We start from the raw sequence: 21065 nt of genomic DNA, 5'->3' as shown, positions 1-21065 counted from the left end.
ATACAAATGGTCTCAAGTATGAAAAGTTTTGATTATATTTATTTCACAAAATTAGACAGGGATTTTTGAAATTCATGTACATACGAATTAGTAAATTAGTCCTCTGCATTAAGAAGACTTACACTTTTTAGAACAGATCCCAGAACTGCTATTTTGGACCTATTCTCACACTACACTGGCTTCACTGAAAAATGAGTTATTTTGTATAAAGGCATTTCCAGTTGAAGATTATCCCCTTTAAATTCCAGAACTTTGTTTTTCATGGAAATATTTCTAAAATGTATTCCACATTTTTCTGCCTTCTTAAGTAGAGTACACTGAACCTTATTCTAATTACTCATCATTATTAACATAAATTATTATATTATGCAACAATATCTACAGGGGCTTACTGTTCTACCTAAGTTCTTATGTCTCTTTTTTTTTTTGAACACTAGTATGGCAGAAAGAATAACGAATTTGGTTGGAGTCAAGGCCTGTGTTCAAATCCCACAACTAACGACCTCTCTAGGTCTGTTTCCTCATCTGTAAAATTAAGGGACTGGACCTGGTGGTCTCTAAAATTAACCTTCCGACTCTTAAATCTATGACTCTGGGATTTCAGTCCCCATGCCAAATTTCACCTTCCCTTTTCTTGATTTGCTATGGGCTAAAAAGCTAATAATAAGTGTTAAAATAAGAGTAAGAGTTGAATGAAGGTGTTTCCTAGGAGTACACTTCATCGTGAGCTTTATTGCAGAGTCTTTGTGACATCAGTTTTAGCAGCTCACAAGTTTTTTTAGATTACTTCTAAGTCTCAACTATGTTCCTGAAAATTGAAAGCTGCCAGATTATATATCTATAGAAAACTAGTGAATGGCTAAATCCCAGTCCTTATAAGTAGACTTCAACCTCTACAATGCTACCAATGACATCCTTGCCAGAGGATCAATCAATCAACCAGTATCCATTAAACACCTTGTTTAATGTCAATGCCAGTTGTTCCCTGACACCAGTGCACACACACCACTCTGTGCCAAGTACTACCTATTCTTTTGCTCTAGAAAAATTATTTAAAACATGTATACTTTGTCTTCTTTTCAAGAGTTAATATTTAAATCAATCATTTCTCAAACAAAGATCAGTAGTTTTAACAAAGTTAGAGCCTGCCTTCCAAATTTATTGAATTAAGTCTATTCTGTGCTACAAAGAAAATGAATATAAGTAGAAAAGCTTTCAGAAAATTTTTCACAAAAAAGCATTTGATTCAATGGAACAAAATATACTTCAAAAGGTAAGGGGAGACACCTAAGAAGGTATCTTCTTTATAAAGTTATATGATAAATGTAAACTAAGAGATAACCTTGCTCCATGATCCTTTAAGACATCAAGAATTTTAAAAGGAGACATATATTTACCAAAATTGTTTTGAATCATCAACACAAACAGAAGAGGAATCCCTATAAAGAGATTCTCTAGTTGCTCCTACTGAAGATGACATTGTGCTTATCGTAATTCAAAGCCCTTAAATACTATTGGGTATAATCATTAAGATTCCCAAATCCTTAAGGTGACTGGCCTCACAATCTAACTGAACACAAGAGAAACCAAGTGATGAAGATTTTCACAGACAGATGGCATTCTACTGGGTCAGTCCCTCAGGACAAGCACTGCTGACAGATGCTAAGATAGATCTAGAGCTCAATAGGAGATGAGGTAGGCTCACATTTTGAGAAAAACATAGTTACTTCAATGACCCCAAGTTATTCCTTGACATCAGTGAACACACCCTTTTACCAGCAATGTTCTCTTGATACACTATGTGACTACATATCATGGACACAACAATGAAAAGGTTCATAGTTGATGTAAACAGGATGAAATAATTTCCAACGATAAAGTACACTTGGTGGGGGAAATAAAATGCATCATTGAGGAAGTGGTATTATACGAAAAGCAGCTAGACTAGTCATATGTGGAAACAGTGAGAGAGAAGGAAGATACTCCAAGGGTAGCAATAATATGTACAGAATATAAATAAAGAACCAGAGGAAAACCCATAATATCGTGGCAGGTTCCTCTATATATGGGAAGGCGTGTTTGAGAATAACATAGATTAGAAGGCATAGATGAATTGTAATATACTGTAGAGAAGACCATAAAAACACTGAAAAACTCCAATGAAGCCATTTTGAACATGTATGATTTCACCCATCCCTTCAATGGGTGAAGAAAAATCAATTCTGTCGTATAACACAGCTGTTCAGGCTTCTAAGGCTTACAAATAGAATTCCAAAGGCTATTTTAGCTCTAACCATTCAAATTTTATATCTCTAAATATTGCAGGAAGCACAGAATTACATTTATCAAAGGATTATTTGGTGTGGTTGTTACTTTTGCAAAAAGAAACAACTAAATGCAATATACTATCCTCAATGGAAGTCTATCCTACAATTCTGCTAGGAATGTAGTTATTCTTAAAAAATACTCTAGACTGCTGCTGATTATAAAATTTAAACAGCAAATCTATCTTGAAGAACCTTATTTTCCAAAAACTTTCTCTATTTCAAATCATAACCATGTAGTATGATAAATTTAGATATTAAGCATCTCCACTGAAAAATCTCATCAAGAATTTCATAAAAAGTTACTAATTAACAAGAATAGAATATAGAGAAATGTCTCATCAAAGCCAGTCTTCACAGAGAAAAAGAGAATGAAGTCAATCCAAATTTCCCTATTACCTGGACACCCAACAATACACAATTTGTTGTAACTAAGCAGATGGAGAAATGTAATTATCTGGTAAGCACTGAATAAAGACTAAAGGCTTTTACTAACTAAAGAACCAAGAAAATAGAAAGAAGACTGGCTCAGCCCCATTTAAACAAACAGAATAAAACTGTTACCAAGCACCTGATCAGACAGACTTCTGAGAAGTTAGTTTTTCAGTAATGTCCTAAATTTTAAACGGTTCAAAACTAGCTTTAAAGCTAATTTTAGAAGCTACCATTATAGCTGCAGAATCTGTGGGAAAAAAAATATTCTCATGCTATTCTGGATAACAAATGGATTAAGAGGTATTTGTGTAGTTTCTAGGATGTTTTAGACCCTCATTCTCACCCTGAAGAAATAGAGTTGTAAGCCCAAAGGTAAAAAGGGTTAAAGCATCCAAAAGGCTTGAAAGAACTAAAACACTATCATGAAAAAAATAAAATAAAATACTTTTATTAGTAAGTCTGCTTCTAAGCTTTAAAGTGACAATGAACAGGAAATATTACAAAGATATTACTGATTTTACCATCTATGCCAGTGACTCACCAATATCTACTTGTGTGTCTGGAGTTTGACATTAAATTTAATTCAGGAAATACTAAATTTTTCAAGTATGTAACAAAGAGCTTAGTAAGTTTTCTCAGAGTGATTTTACAGACTATTCAGCAGTGGCTACTCATTGGTCCATGAACATTTCCTAACAATAAAATTTAAGCTTTAACTATAAAGTGAACTCTAGCTTCTTTGTATGATTTTTCATAAAAAGTGAGTCTAATAGATATTCTCTCCCATATAAGTACCTAAACATATATACTTTTGCTGTAATCATGCTTTCACTTAAAAGAAAACCATAAATTCTTAACAGTGGCTCTATGGTCTAAAAATAAATCATAAAGGCCACCCTGGTCTGGTTAGTCACAGAGAAAAAAAAGTTTTAGTTCAACAGAATCTGGGAACTACATACATATACATAAATTTATATTTATACATATGTACATAGATACATATATATACATAGAGACAAAGAGAATAAGTGGAAAGGGTGTTTAGCCTGGAATAAGGTACAGACTAAGAACTCTGCAGACTTGTTTGGGGTCCAAGAAAAATGGACAGATATTCGATTAGTTATGAGATGTGAGATTGAAGAATTCTATCTCAAAGGATTTCAGTTGGACTTTAAGTTGGACTCTATATTCTGTGTGTATATATAATAGTCTACCTATATACATTTTCTACTCTCACTACAAACAGTAAAGAAATTTTTATGGCAATACAGAAAAATGATTTGATAATGTATTACAACCATGAGGAATTACCATTAAAAGGTGAATATGAGAAAATTAATGGAAAAGGTGAAGATGAGTTAATTAGTGAGGAAATATATCCATATTCCCTAAAGTCTTAATTGCAACAAATAGGTCCAAACTCTTGGGTAGCTACCAAGGCAGAAAGCATACTGCATTCCACCAGAAAGTCTTAAAATGACAGTTCTAAGAGACAAATGCTCAAATTACTTTAGGTATTTCATTTAGATGTAGCTCAAAAAACTAAACGGAAATGTGTTATAAAGATACAAGTACTAGAAATATGACTTAGAAACAAAACTTTAATACCTTTAGTAAATAAAGAGAACTCTGGTCCTGGGGAGGGTTGAAAAAGTATCTGGCATCTTCCGAACCTTTGCATAATTGATAAATCCTCTGAGAAACAGGAGAAAACCTAAAAAAATTTTTTAAAAAAATACAAAGTTTCATCACTACTGTAAAGAACTTACGCTCACAGGAATAAAGCCCAAACATAATTTCAAAAATTACTATACAAATCCAACTTCCCCTCCAAAGACATTTTGTGATGGACACAAAGCAGAAATGCCACCCTGAAATGAGAGATAATCTGTAACCTTATCTCTGCCATAAAGAGATCAAAATAACAGAAATTTTTACTTAATATTTCCAAAGTGGTTTCCTCATATAATTTCTATTAATTAATAAACCAAAAAAGCTTGGGGCCAATTTATTTTTATATATACCCAAGAAAGAGAAATATGGATATCAATTAAGTAGCCTAAATGAGCACAGAAAGCAAAAAACAGAAGCGGCATCATTATCTGTACCTGGAAGCTCAGTTAAGACTCATAAAAATACCTTCTTACGCTTCAAAAAAACTCTGAGAGTTAACCACTAAAGAGAAGTGATAAGATATTTACAGGTTTTATGAATTACATTTGCCATTTTCTATACATTTTTCTGCTGTCATTTCTGGTCTTTCTTAACCACAGCATATTAATACTCTCCACTAGATGGCAGAATTCCTTTACCTACAAACCAGTTTTGAGCCCATTTTTCTCACCATCTTTTACAAAAAGGTGAGTGAGTGGTGAGTAACATCAACACAGGGCAGAGATTTGGGATTCTTGTTTTGTTTTGTTTTTCATAAACTCAGGCATACACATAAAACATAAAACAAAGAAATCAAAAACTTGTCAATGCCCAACTAACCCCTCAAAGGTGACTGAAAGTCTTCTTATTTGATAAAAGATCTCATGACAATTTTGGGGTGCATGTTGGTGGAAAAAAAGAAAGGGTCTGCTTTCAGGTAAGGTGGTGGCAATCTCTTTAAACCAACTGTCAAAGGTAAGCGAAGCAACAGCTATTTCTGGAAATGGTATTTGATGCTCCGACACTTTAAACTCTTAAGTAAGATCTCACTATCCTCCAATTATATTTCTACAATTCCAACATCCTTTCACTGGTAAGAATTATTTACAACCATTACACCATGGAAGACTTTTTTCACAGTAAGTTTACAATATTACTAGGCTGGTAAGAGCAAGGTATGACTCCACTAAATACAAGATCAGGTCTAGCACTGGTCAAATACAACATCACTGTCATTAAGGATGGCAAGATGCATGTCAAGTATTTTGTGAGCGAAGGCAATAGAGTGCAAGTACCGTATTTATTTTTTTAAAAACTATGGAACTCCTTGACAACTGACACAATTTTGGTTTGGTTTGTAGAAAATGATCATGCCATAGCATGATTTTTAGACTTAAAGATTCCTTTGTACTTAAATTCATTTGGTATCTTGCTTCTAAAAAAACAGGCAAAAAAAAAAAATACAGATAGGCAGCTAGTGACCCTGGGCACTTAACCATTCCTTTTCATTTTCTGGTATTGTTTTGGACATATTACTATATAACAAGCTCTCAGGAAAGTTTGGTAAAAATAATTCTGAAAATGGAGGAAAAGATGTTATTTTTTCCATTTGTACTTTACAATTACTTACCTAATATAAGGAAAACCCACCATAGCCAGTACTGACCATCAAAATAGCCAGGGAAATAAGTGGAAAACTAAAAAATGAAATTTTAAAATTATTTTCAGGTGTATTACACTGCAATAGAATTTCATACCTATAAATACAATGAAAAACAACTGAGAATTTCATATCCAAATTATATATGTAGAAGTAGTTTTCAATTTTACTAACATTTCAGATCCATGTACTATATAAATGTAACTGTTGACACCAGTATGCAATTTTGGTATTCTTTATGGAAAATATTCATGAAATGGCATGGTTTCCATTTTTATGGACTCCCCTGTATAAAACTTTCATAAAATATTTTGCTTTCAAATAATATATATATATATACCCACACTGTGAATCTGAATGTGCTAAAAATGAAAATTTCTTCCTAAGAAATACCTTTTAAGAACTCTTTCCTTCATGGATTTATCTAAGACTTAATTTATATGATGACAAATCAAATGTTTGATTCAACCACTTCAGTTTTCTACAAATTAGTCAAAAATGCTCATTTGGTAATTTTGACAACACATGGTTAACTAAATTTCCTCATTCAGTTTCCACTGGTTGTACTGATGGCATGCAGATATAACAAAGCAGTTAAGGAAAGGTAAGTTTTTACATCTTAATGAAACAATTTTGAGGTCTACTTTTATATTTTGTGCAACAAATATACAACTATACAAACAATTTTACAAAACAGGAATGTTTACAAGTGGGAACTTTTTGATACGTTTTCTACTTTTCAGAGAGATATTAATAGACCATTTGGGAATAATACTATCTACAGAAAACATTTTCACTTATGAAAGGAACTATATAATTATCAAATTCAAAATTAGGGGAATTGTAAAAAGTTTAATCTACAGTTTAAAGTCTAGAAGCTTTTTTGATCCCTAGATCCTTTGACCCTGAGGTAGTAAAAAATCCTGATGCAAATCTACTTGGTCCTACTCGCTACCATAAAAACACAGACAAATAAACAAAACATCCTGGCAGAATGAGTGGGAACAGAAACACTAGTTCTGATAACATGCTAATACTAGTTTAGTTGTCGTGACAGAAGTTATTAAATCAAGAAATAAGGACATAGTTTACATTATAAACTTAACACAATCAAATATATGTATCCAAGAATTACTAAGAGGGCCCTTTCTGGAATATCTACCAGTCTCCAGACCATAACTTAAAAATTGTCATCCTGGGAATGCTTGTATGTATATATGTATATAAAAATCTGAATCAAACAAATCAAATGCAATTGCTTTTAATTTAATTGTAGCAATGCTAGGAAAAGGTAGCAGACGAAACCAAATAGTATATTCAAAATTTGGGGGGTAAAAAATAAAGAGTAAAGAGACTAAGAAAATATTTAACTTTTTTCTATTTCTTCCCCCAATAACCTCTTATTCTTATATAACTTACCCTGACAATCAAGATCCACTTAATTAAAGATAGTCCAAACCCTGAAATGGCCCCATATCTTCCTGCAGCTGAGGTGGTCAAACAGAAAGACAGGAAAAACCCAATCCAGTTAAAGAGGAATGCCACTGAAAATCAAGAGGAAATAGAATATAAAAACATACATTAACCCAGGCACAAGATAAAACTGTTTATAAACTTTTTATTTCAACAATGTTCCCAAGGACAGAAAAAGATCTCCTTCCCCTCACAAGCCAAAAAATCCCCCAAGAAAATATCCACACTCCTCAGCCTAATCAAAAACCTTCAGTGTCCCCAAAGCTACTAAAGGAAAATGCAAACTCTTATCTGCCTACTTAAGGCTTTCCACAATATGGCACCAACCTACATTTTCAGCCTCATGTCACAACTCCTTTTCATATATTCCATATTCCAGTCAAAATGAACAGCTAATTATTCTCCAAAATCAACATGCCAAGTCCCACCTTCCTGTATTTGCACAGGCTATCTCCATCTTGTCCCCTATGCTTGAAAATAATTCTCATTATAACCTTTAGGAATTCTTTTCATTCTCTGAGACAGAGCTGAGGTACCACATGTTTAATGTGGCCTTTCCTGATTCGTCCCATTCATAAATGTTCTCTCCTTCCTCAAATATGCCTTACTCACTCTGACTGGATCTCTCCTTTGCTCTCATCACTCCCTTTCGTTTTATTATACTGATTAGTGTACAAGTCCTCTCAGTCAATCCCTCCTTTGCACTCTTCTCCAGTCCTCTCAACCTCATCCCTCAAAAAAGGGCTCCCTTAAGAGCAGTTCTACTTTTGCTTCTGTATCCCCAATGCTAATCAGCACACATTTTAAAATGTTTGTGTAACTGAAGTGAAAAAACTTTATTGCTAAATATACAGATTTGTACTTTGCTCTAGTCTAAATTCTTGGGGCTGTTTTCTTCTATTCACCTGCAAATATATCAAATAATTCGCTGAGTATTTAAAGTGTTCAAGTTCTTCATATTTCTTTCTCCTATGAAGAATATGTTTATCTTCACCAAACCTCTAGTTCTCCATGATATTTAAAGAGACTATTAGGCAACATTGTCAATAAAATCCTTCACTATTAAATATAGCAAATAAAAAAAAGGATTGTTACTCTCTCAGTGGAAGCTCCAGGGAAAAAACCTGGAATGCAGGAAGGAGAGGATGGGAGGGAGAAAAGGAGGTAAAAGGAGAGAGGGAGAGAGAAAGGTAAGCACAAGGACTCAAAAAGTCTTTTGATAAGAAGTCAACTCTGATCTTTTAGTCAAAAAAAGAACTCCTGGGGAAAACTGCTCAGGTAAAGACACAGTGTTCCTATTCTACAGGTCAGGGGGGGATGTGAACGGTAATAAAGCAGAACTGGTGTAAAACTGAAGCATCCTCAATAAAGACCTTAATTAGAGTTTTCATAAACATGCATGGGGAGAGAAGAGGAAATGAGAGAATACTAAAATATAAACATGATAATGCTTCAGACTATTTGTTTCCTCTCTCTGGGATAAACACAATAAAATGGTTCTAATCACTACATATACTTACTGAAAAAAGTTAACATGAATATCCCATCATTTCCTATCCTCAGCTGGTCAGCATCATCAAAATCATCCCTTGCTACAAAATCATCATCCTAATATAAAAAGAGAAAGGATAATGAAAATTCATACTCAGTACTTCTTATGGAAAACAAAAACAGATACAAAAATCAGTATAAATGTGAAAGATTTCTTATTTTATCTTGAATTAAGACAGAAGAAGTATAAGCAATATAAAACTAAACATTAGCACTTGACTATATACAATAAAAATAACATTTCTCATCAATGAAATGATTTAAACTTAACAAAGCATCTTCCTCACAACTATTTTGTGAGATATGTAGTTTCATCCCCCTGTTATAGATGATACAACTAAGGCTCAGAGATACTAAATGGTTTATTCATAGTCGCACAGTGAAGACTTAGAGCCAGGATTTAATTCATATATTCCTGGACACTACACCATATTACCACTTATTCTGTCTTTAAATGAAACAAATTAAGATTGAAAAAAAAAAATCTGAAAAAATATTTTAATACATCTGTACTTTGTTATATAATTAAAATGTTTTTGGTTACTCTGAACCTGACAAATATAAGTAAATGAATACTGATATACAAAGAACAGAAAAAGAATTTTACATTAAACTGCTAATCTCTATTATACATGACTTGTTTTTGAAGTGTAACATATTTGACATATTAGTTCCAAAGTTATCCTGTTGTTTTTCCCTCCATATCCACATTCTTTCTCTTTTTTAAATGCTTCTCTATCTATAGTCATATGAAAAATGCTCTAACTACTGAATAGAGAGGTGCAAATTAAAACAATTCTGAAGTACCACCTCACATGGGCTAATATGACTGAAAAAAATGACAAATGCTGGAGGAGATGTGGGAAAATAGAGACAATTAATGCACGACTGGTAGAGTTGTGAATCGATCCAACCATTCCGGAGAACAATTTGAAAACTGTGCATACCTTTTGACCCAGCAATACTACTACATGGTCTGTACCCAAAAGAGACAAAAAAAAGGAAAAAGACATTTGCAAAACTGTAACACCTCTTTTTGTGGTGGCAAAGAACTGAAAATTAAGGGGATGCCCATCCATTGGAAAATGACTGAATAAGTCATGGCATATGATTGTTTTCTTTTCTTAATATAGTATTTTTTCCCTTAATATAGTATTTTTTCCCATTAATGTTAATATAGTTTTTGACATTCATTTTTGTAAAATTATGAGTTCCAAATTTTTCTCCCTCCCTCCTTTGTCCCCAAGACAGCAAGCAATCTGATAGATTATACATATACAATCAAGTTAAACATATTTTCATATTAGTCATGTTGTAAAAGAAGAATCAGAACAAAAGGGAAAAATGAGAAAGAAAAAAATTGAAAATATTATGCATCGATCTGCATTCAGACTCCAACAGTTCTTTCTCTGGATGTGGATAGCATTTTCCATTTTGGAACCATCTTGGATCATTATATTGCTGAGAAGAGCTAAATCTATCATAATTAATCATCACACAATGTTGCTGTTACCCTATACAATGTTCTGTTCACTTCAGTCAGCATCTGTTCATGTAAGTTTTTCTAGGTTTTTCTGAAATTTACCTGCTCATCATTTCTTATAGCACAATAGTATTCCATTACATTCATATACCACAACTTGTTCAGCCATTCCCTAATTAATGGGCATCCCCTCAATTTCCAATTCTTTGCCACTACAAAAAGAGCTACTATAAATATTTTTGTGTTATGTGGGTCCTTTTCCCTTTTTTTTGCTCTCTTTGGGACACAGATCGAGTACAGCTGGATAAGACAGTATGTACAGTTTGGTTGCCCTTTGGGCATAGTTCCAAATTGCTCTCCAGAATGGCTGGATCAGTTCACAATTCCACCAACAATGTACTAGTGTTACAATTTTCTATGGTATGTGACTGTGATGGAATACTATTGTGGTATACAATACCACAAACAAGATGCTCTCAGAAAAACCTGAAAAGACTTACATGAACTGATGTAAAGTGAAATGAGCAAAACCAAGAGAACATTGTACACAGTTAACAGCAATACTGTATGATGATCAACTGTGAATGACTTAACTATTCCCCAGCAATACAATGATCCAAGACAATTCCAAAGGACTCAATTCCAAAAATGCTATCCACCTCTAGAAAAAGAACTGATGGAGTCCAAAAGCAGCCTGAAGTATACTTTTTTACTTCATTTTTCTTGGAGGTTTTTTTGGTCTGTTTTCTTTCACAAACACAACTAATAATGAAATTTTTTTTGCAGCGCTGCACATATATAATCTATATCAAACTGCTTGCCTTCTCAATGGGGAAGGAAGAGAGAGAGGGAGAGAATTTGGAGCTGAAAACTTTTTTTAAAAGTTGTAATTGGAAATGTATGTAATTGGAAAATTAAAAAAAAAAAACACTGGAAAGCAAAGGAACAAATGGAGCTTTCTTTTAAAAAACAAACAAAAAGAAAACCCTAACGCAACCTTGGGCTACATTAAGAGAAGTACAGTGTCTGCTAGGAAGGTGATAGTCCTTCCGTACTCTGCTTTTGGTCAAATCACATCACATGTACTGTTTTCAGGCCAGGGCTCCACATTTTAGGAAAGCCACTAAAAGTTGGAGAATGATTACAGAAGAGTCTGACCAGAATAATGAAGGTCTTCAAGTTCAAGCCATATAAACACCAGTTGAAGGAATTAGAGAGTTTAGCCTGTAGAGAATTCAGGAGAGAACATAATAGCTGTCTTTTAGATTTGTTCTGCTTGAACTCAAGAGCACAGATCTAGGAGTGTTAGGAGTTACAAAGGGCCAGATTTAGACTTGATGTAAGAAAAAATTTTCTAACAACTAGAACTATGCAAAATCGAACAGGTTGCCTTGACTGAATGATAACTTTGGATGATAACTTATTGGTATGCTATAAGGTGACTTTATTCAGGTATAAATGGCTTCTGAGATACTTTCCAACTGTTCATTCTGTAAAGATTTGTTTGAGCCAGTATACAGGGCCAGAATAACATCATCTTATTCCCAAATCACATCTTTCCCATTCTTTAAAATATAAACTATTTCAAAACTGAAGCTTATCTTGGTACCATTAATACCATCTCCTTCAACATATCTTTCTTACTAAGAAGAGCTTCCATTTAAGAACTCATTTGCAGAGTAAACTCAGCACTTAACTTAAAATAAAAGAACTATTTAGGAACATTAAAAACATGATGGCTAATTCTGACTTGAGACAAGGATAATCATCCAACTGCTTTATCTTTTTGGTAATTCATGAAAATTTTCAAATATAATTCTTCTACTAGTAACACTGCAATAATCTCCTAAAATGATTTCCCTAACTCATCTCTCCCTTTTCTGATACAATTCTATATATCATGTTACAATAATATTTTCATAGATTCAATCCTACCGACCTACTAAAAAACCTGCTCAGCCTAGAGAATAAAATCCATACTATTTAACCTAGCATCCAAGGCCTGACTCCCCTCTCACTCATAAATCTGGGCCTGATCTACCATTTTCAATCTTATTTTCTTTATGTTTCTGAGACAAACTTTTTATACTATTCTAAATCCATACCTTTACTTGTATCTTTCTCCCTTATACAGAATTTTCAATTAACCTCTACCTATTAAAAATATACTTTCCCAAAACTAATTTCACCTTTCATAATGCTTTCTTTTCCCTGATCAATCACATGATGATCAACTGTGAATGACTTAGCTATTCTCAGCAATAGAATGATCCAAGACAATTTCAAAAGACTCACTTCCAAAAATGCTATCCACCTTTAGAAAAAATACTGATGGAGCTGAAACAGATCAAAGAATACTTATTAGAATTTTTATTTTTCTTGTGGTTTTTTTTTTTTGGTCTGTGTTTTCTTTTACAATAAGACTAATAACGAAATATGTTTTGCACGACTGCACATTGTATAACCTATATACTATATATGTTTGCCTTCTCAATGAGGAGGGAAGACATAAATGCTATCTTTCCTACTTTTGATTCCTGTGGCATGTATGACTTAAATGTTCATTTGACAGATATGTCATACATTGTCTAACATTATAATTATTTTTGTATATATCTCCCTAACTAGATTATAAACTCTTTGGACAGCACCTTCTATTTCTCCTTTTCCTTCACAGTCCCTGGTATAAGTATTTAATCAATTTATTAAATGAATTAATATTTTGAATAAATTTTAATGTCCTGATCTATTTGATAAGGTGCTCACTCTCTGTGCATACATCATAAAAACAACTGACATTTATACAGAACTTTAAAGTTTGCAAAGTACTTTACATAATCATCTCATTTGATCCTCAAAACAACACTGGGCATGCAGAAGGTATTACAAGTATTATGTACCTCATTTTACAGATGAAAAAACATGGTTCAGAGAGGTTAAGTCACATCACTAAAAGGCAATATGAGCAGCCTTTGAAGCCAAGTGTCTCCTGATTCTATCCACTAAGGTCTACTGTCTCTCTAAACTATCTTAACATACACATACATAGTTTTGTTGCTCTTCTTCTGACCTTGGATGAGATCTGGAGGACTACAAGTATGCTCCCTTCATCTTTCAAAATTCTCCTGATATCCAACAGGCCCTCATTAAATAAAAATAATAGTGATAAATGCACATCACAGTAACACCGGGGGATTATCGAGCTTGCAGATTTCAAATAAGATATGAAATACTTCACTGGAAAGTCTCCTCACAATCAAATTTTAAAATAAAAATCGCTGAATGTGTCATCAAATTCTTATTTAAATGATGTCACCTTTCTGATCCTAGATTCCTCATGGATACAGATAGGAGCTCTGAAGATCTTTCTCTAGCATTAAAATAATGTCTATGGCCCTAAAATTTAGTAAGCTCAACTCACTGAGTTATTTATTTCAAGTAATCTTCAAAAACATCAATTTCATTAAAACATACAAAATCCATTCATGAACACTATTAATTCAAAATACAGCCAAAATGCCACTACTAGCAATAGACCACTGAAATATATCTTTAAAAACATCTATCATTATTATTATTGCATTCAACTATTATAACAGATTATAAAAGGAAACCAAGAGGCATCATAGCACAACAGATAAAAAGCCAATCTTGCAGTCAAAAAGACATGGATTCAAATCCTGCCTCTGAGACACACACTAATCTATACGCCCAGTGACAATTCATTTAACCTCCCAGGGCCATAAGCTCCAGAGATATCAACATGCATCAGCAAAGAGTTTTTCCCCCACATACAAAATTACAGATCTAGAACACACACCCTGTAGCATATACAGGCATGTTTGAGTGCTCAGAACAAGAGAATATGATACTGCAACACAGCCTTGTGTCTATTTCCTTCTGCTAGGTACAATCACCAATTCTGCTCCAATGTCTTTTATTTCCTGTACTTTACTGCTGAACTACCTTATGCTAAGTCAGCTAAATGCACCCAGAAAGTACAGAGGAAGAAGGAGAAAGGGGGTGGGGGTGAAAAAGCTAAGCCAGAGACAATGCTACCTGTTCTATGAAACTGGTAAAGGTAATGTCCTGCACCATTCAGGCTGGTGGTTCAGTTTTTCATCTTGCAGAGAGATTCTTGTCCTGAACAACCAAACCCAGCTAACATCTTTGAAGCAGAATTGCTTGAAGATGTTATCTCGGCCTTTCAACTCATTCTAGCCCACAGACTTCAGGTTAAGCAGCAGCTGGTCCTGCTCCACACAAGTACTGAACAGCTTGAGGCAAAAGCTCTCTGGCGGCTCTAGTCATCTCATTACCATTTAGTTATGTAGAATGGAGAACAAAATAATATGTTCCTCCCTGACTCAGTTCCTGCCAGAAATATAAATATCAAGAGAGAGGGTAGAAGTCACATCCTGAAAAAGCAACTTTTAAAAAATTAACATGATTGGACCTTCTTGCTTTGAAATTGTCTTTTTCCTTATAAAAGGGACAACATATTCGGACCTTTCAGATCTGACACAGACCCTGGAATGTAAAAAGTATGATACTGACTCCAACCATCAGAAAGTGCTAAGAAGCAAGTTAGAGTTGTTGCTGTTCAGCGATTTCACTCATGTCTCACTCTTCATAACCCCATTTTGGGATTTTCTTGGCTGAGATACTAGAGTGGTTTGCCATTTCCCTCTCCAGTTCATTTTACAGATGAGGAAACTGAGGCAAACAGGGTTAAGTGACTTGCCCAGGGTCACACAGCTAGTAAGTGTCTGAGGTCAGATTTGAACTCAGGAAGATGAGTTTTCCTGATTCTAGGCCCAGTGTTCTACCCACTGCACCACCTAGCTGCTCCTAGCAGATTATATAGTTTCTTGCAAAAATGAAGATAATTATTAGCCAAATTATCAACAAGGAGTAGAAAGCTAGTACCTCTCTGTCTGTCTCTCTGTCCCCCACCTTCCCAGTTGTACTGAGTTAGATATGTCTCTAAAGACCATATGAATATAAGTACTTATTAACTTTGTATTCTTTCGTTAACATAGTCATCCATTAATCCAGTAAGGTACAGATAGCCAAGAGTCTTAAAGACCTGCTTTTAGAGATGTCAGGCGTTAAACAAAATCCTTTCTCCAAAAGAACAGCCTTAACAGCTTCATGGAATTATAGAATTTGAGAGATGGCTACTAAGTCCTAATCCATACACTAAAGGAATCTCCACTGTAACTTACCCTGCTTGAAGATCTCCAAGGAAGGATCTCACTTACCTAGGCAGCCCATTCTATTTTTAGACACCTCTGATCTTTAACAAGTTTTTATTGACATCAAGCTCATATTTGTCTTTTTTGCAGCTTTCACACTTTGCAGGATCATCATTGCTCCTGGTTCTGATCACTGAGGCCAAACAGAACAAGTCTATTCCCTTTGCCACAAGACAGCCCTTCAAATACTTGAAGACAAGTGATCGCATCTGGCCATCCTCCCTCTCTCTCCCTCTCTCTCTCTCTCTTTCTCTCTCTCTCTCTCTCTTCCTCCCTGCCCCAGTCTTCTCTTTTCCAAGTTAAATATGCACAGTTCCTTCAATTGATCCCCATATGATACAGGGTCAAGGCTCTTCATTATCCTGCTTGTCTACCTCTGAATACTCTATAAGTCACCAATGTCCCTCTTAAAATGTGGTATCCAGAACTAAAATACAATACTTCAAATGACATCTAATGAAAGCAGAATACTGTAAGATTATCACCTCTCTTTTCCTGGAAATTATGCAATCTAAGCCTCCATTCTTTTCTTTTTTTTGGCTGCCACATTATAGTTGACTCGTACTGAGCTTGCAGTCCGCTAAAACTTCCAGATTTTTTTTCGACTGCTATATAACCATGCTTCCTCTTATCTTATACCTGTAAAGTTAATTTTTTTTGGTACCCAAAAACAAGACTTTAGCAATCCTTCTTGAATTTCTCTTTCTCAGCCCAATGCTCTAACTCATCAAAATTCTTTTGGATTCTGACTCTGTTATGCACTGCTTGGTATCATCTGAAAATTTATCCAATAAAATATAAATTTTATTTAATAATAAAAATGTTAAACAGCATAGGGCTAAACATGGATTCCTAGAGTACTCCATTGGAAACATCCTACCCAGTGACACTGAACTTTTAACAACCATTTGGGTACAGGTCTGATTCCAATGAGTTCTGATTCTGTCTGACTGTATTATTGTCTAATCCATATTCTTCCATCTTCTTCCATACGCACAGCATGCAATATTTTATCAAAAACTTTACTAAAAATCTAGATTAACCCATAGCCACTGTATTCCCCTTATCTACTAGTTCAGGAATCCCACTGAAGAAGGAAATTAGTTCTGGCAAGAGTTGTTTTCAAGGAAACCAGGCTCACTACTTGTTATCACCACTTCCTTGTCTAGATGTTCCCCAACCACCCTTTTACTAAACTGTTCTGGAATTTTCCTGGGAATTAAAGTCAAACACACTGGAATATAGTCTGTTCTCTTCCTCTTTTTGAACATCATGACATCTATTTTTGCAGTACCACTTTCATTTTTCTGTGATCTTTCAAATATATACTGGTTCGGCAATCAATCTGCTAATTCTTTCAGGACCTGAGAATGTAGTTTATCTGAACTAGGTAACTGGAATACATCATGGTTGGCTAGACTCTCTCCTTATTTGGGGTCATCAATTCCTTGTTGGTCACTTTTGCTGCATAATCTTCAGTATAAAATCTGTTCCCCTTGGCAGGAAAAAAAAATAGACTAGAACAGCTCTGCAGTAAGAAGGAAGGAAGAAGGAAGAGAAGGGGAAGATGACAATGATGATTCTTAGTTGTCTGGCTTCGGCTCATTCTGAGACTGAGGACCTCTGACACTATTTTTACTGTGCCATATTTTCATATTCATTATGTCACCTGTTCTATTTACTGTACATTTCACTTTTTCTAGACATTGCATTCTTCTGTAAATTTTATTTTAAATTTAGATTGGTTGGTAAGTAGTTCTGTGTACTAATATCAGTCTCTTCAGACATCCCATTATTCCTCTGTTGAAAGCATTCCCCTTTGTATCTTCCAAATTTCACCACTAAGCATTTCCCACATCCTGGGCTTACTGCTCCTGAATAATTTTACTACTTCAGATTCTATATTTCTTCTGTATCCTTTGAAATCTGATTACTCAAAATCTAGAGTAGGCATCAGAATATGATCAGATTTTCTTTCCTTCTCTATCAAAAACTAGAGAGGATGGACTAATCATATCCTCCAAAGATACTCATCATTTCTAGCCCAGCTGCCATTTCTTCCCTTTTGGTGAAAGTTTAATTCAAAAGAGAAGTTCCCAAGGTTGGTTTCTCCATCTGTTCTTTACTTCATTATTAATAACAAGAGATGAAAGTGCATTCTTTTTAAAAGTACATCATTCTTTTAAAATCACTAGTTTTTCAGTAATCACTGTCCTCATATCCAATAAATAACTAAACAAATGTTAAGTCCTATACAACAATCATTAATTATGTCATGTCCAATACTCACTCTCCCAGGAACCAAGGGGATGGTAGCTTCAGCCTTGGTCCTTTCTGCTTCATCATAAGTAGGCAATGTAGTAGCCACATTGTAAGAAGGGGGCTTAGGAAATCCAGATTCATCTTTGTAGTCAAAATATGCTGTAGAGAAAGGTTAAAAAAAAAAAATCACATACAGAAAAGGAGCTTAAGGTAGATTATTTATTGCTTTTGCCATGCATTTTCTCAATAGGTATGATTTTTAAATGACTTCTTTGTCAATTACCAAAAATAAATTTTGAATCTAAGACTATCTTTGCTGCCATGTTTTTAGGTAAACTCCTTCCACTGTCATTTGTATATTTTCAAAATTTTCTTAAAGAGAAACATTTAACAAGCTAACCTGATGCATAAAAGAAACATCACATACAAAAGAAAAGATTTTTTTAGAAGATTATGGTTTCTCTTCTATTACAATTAAGAAATAACTGATTTTTTAAAATTAAAAGTAAAATTCGTTATCATAGTAAGGTTGTTAGCTGTAGGCATACACATCATCATTATTATTACGAGAAGTCATTACTGGATAAAAGATTTAGAGATAGAAAAGACTTCTGAAGTCATCTAATCCAACTCCCTCATTTTACAGATAATGAAATTGAGGCACTTGAGAGATCAAGGGGTTTATCCAATGTCACACAGGCAGTAAGTGATCTTCAGACTCCAAATCCAACATCATTTCCATTGTGCCATACAGCTATTTTATGAAATTAGTACTATCACCATCACAATAGATAAGGAAACAGACTAATATCACTTAAGAATCAAAAGACCTAGACTCAAATCTCTTTTATTAATACTTGTAAGGACCTCATAAAAAACAAAGAAACTCTATAGGCTTCAGTTTTATTATCTGAAAAAGAAGTATCTAGAATAAATGACCTCTGAGGTCTCTTCAGGGTCCAAATCTATGAACCTATCACATTCTGACATGTCTGACATGGTTAATACATTGGCAAAATTGCTGATAATAGGCTCAGAATCCAGGCATAATATCAATTATCTTTCTTTTCTCTCTTTAAAAGGAGAAACTTCATGACCAATGCCCCCTATTGTCAAAAGCTCAAAGAAAAAACATCTATTTAAAAAATCTTAATCTCTCCCTACATTCATGCTTTCTTAATTAAATTCCTACAATATCCTGTAGCGAATGAAAATGTCCTACAATTCATAAAGATTAAATTTTCCTACTTTTTAATTTTCTCATGCTTTATTGAAATTAGAAAAGCTATACAGTTTCAAGACACATACAGCTTATAAAGCTCTTACATTATTGTACTGACATTTTTAAAACTATCTCTATGTTTTTCTATAAGCTATTCTTTTCTACCTGAAGATACAATCCATAAAAGAGAATATTTTTAAAACAAACTTATAATTTGTTTATAAATTAATCTAAAATTATTCTACTTCTACAGATAGTGCTAAGAACATGTTTAAAATGTACAACAATTTAAAATGTCTAAAAAAGCTATGCCAAGTTCAATGAAATTTATCTACAGATTTTCTCTACAAAAAGCCATAATATTACCTAAAATAAAAGGCCAAATCGATAATCAAATACTGTTTGATGTCTTAATGATGAACTAAGATTCTCTGAGATCTAAAAAAGAAAGAAGTTATAAAAATAAAGAGCCTTTATGAAAAATCTGCTTCCAATTCCAAAAGACATGGAACGCATTTGGAATCCATTTAACACACCTAAACAAAATGATTCATATTACCTTAAATTCTATTGTACATTTAAACCAACAATATTTATCAAGTATATCTGGCACTGCAACAAGCCAACATCTCAAAGTCCATATGCTAGAGCCCAAAGAACACAAAAAGTAGAATAGTATTGAGATATTGAGAAGGGCAAAAAGCCCTTCATACCTCAAAAATGATTGAGGGCATGACTGCATCATAGCAGAAGTCACTAACTTACATTCATAACAAAGACCCTAAGTTATCAAGAAAAGGATAAAATACACTCACTGCATTTTGGAAATATTTCCTGTCAAAATAGTTAAAATTTTAAAATGAGTTGGTACTGAAAGGAGTAAATTTTAATCCATTCAGAAAACTCAGTTGTCCAGAACAATTTATCCTCTAAAGATTACAGATAGTCAAGATAAAGATTTTTACTCTCTAAATTAAGAATCCAGTTGTTCATTAACCAACCGAAAATTTTACCCCTATTGCTTGAAGTTATAAACCAAAAAGAAAAAAAAAAAAGCATGGTCCTCTGGTTCCTTTTCAGAGAGCCTCAATTTTGCTTTGCTTCTTTTAAATAAATAGAAATTTAATTAGGCTAGCAAAAAAAGCACTATTCAAACATTTTTCCTGTCCCCTAATTCCAGGTAAGTCATTACTCTCATTCCAAAATTAAGGCAGCTAGTAAATTCCCCAGTTACTAAAGTAGTTAGCTACCACAGCAGAAAAGGCAGCAGAAATAAAAGTGAAGAAGTGGAAATCTGGATTAGTACCTGGCCATCTACTTACAGAGTGGGCAATAATAACTTCAAGGAAAACACTCCACATAACCTACACAATCCCAATGTGAAGTAAAAGGTGGGGTAGAAGGTACTTGTCTAGCCAAGTGTACACCTGATTACAAGTTAAGCCTATTTGGGGAAGGATCTACTAAGTATCTACACTAAGGCTCTAGCCTAGGCCCCTACCAACACATTTCCTTTACCTATTCCCCTCATGTATATGCTTAACTAAAAGAAGTGTTTAAATAAGGGAAGGTGAGAGGTTGAATACAGTATAAGTTAAACTGGATATTGTTTTGATTCCTTTTGTTCCTTTTTAAAGTCTCATAAGAAACAAACAGTGAGTTGTATTTTTGCTCCCAAATTTTTAATTAAGATTTTATTAGCATAAAAGTATCATTAATAAGCCTAAATGCTACAGACATTAAA

General features: G+C 33.9%; 1 protein-coding gene across 1 annotated transcript in view; it reads right to left on the bottom strand.

Moving 5' to 3' along the window:
- NDFIP1 (Nedd4 family interacting protein 1) overlaps nucleotides 1-21065 on the bottom strand; it is a 48830-nt gene that overhangs the window by 3489 nt on the left and 24276 nt on the right. The window contains exons 3-7 of the mRNA XM_072630624.1: nucleotides 18128-18258; nucleotides 9066-9153; nucleotides 7492-7616; nucleotides 6043-6109; nucleotides 4368-4473 (exon numbers count right to left, since the gene is read on the bottom strand). Of these exons, the coding sequence (XP_072486725.1) occupies nucleotides 4370-4473; nucleotides 6043-6109; nucleotides 7492-7616; nucleotides 9066-9153; nucleotides 18128-18258 (515 nt within the window). The 3' untranslated portion in view covers nucleotides 4368-4369. The remainder of the gene's footprint in view (nucleotides 1-4367; nucleotides 4474-6042; nucleotides 6110-7491; nucleotides 7617-9065; nucleotides 9154-18127; nucleotides 18259-21065) is intronic.

This window comes from Notamacropus eugenii, chromosome 1 (genome assembly GCF_028372415.1).
Source record: "Notamacropus eugenii isolate mMacEug1 chromosome 1, mMacEug1.pri_v2, whole genome shotgun sequence".
Taxonomy (NCBI): Eukaryota; Metazoa; Chordata; class Mammalia; order Diprotodontia; family Macropodidae; genus Notamacropus; species Notamacropus eugenii.
This window is presented reverse-complemented; position numbering and strand designations above follow the sequence as displayed.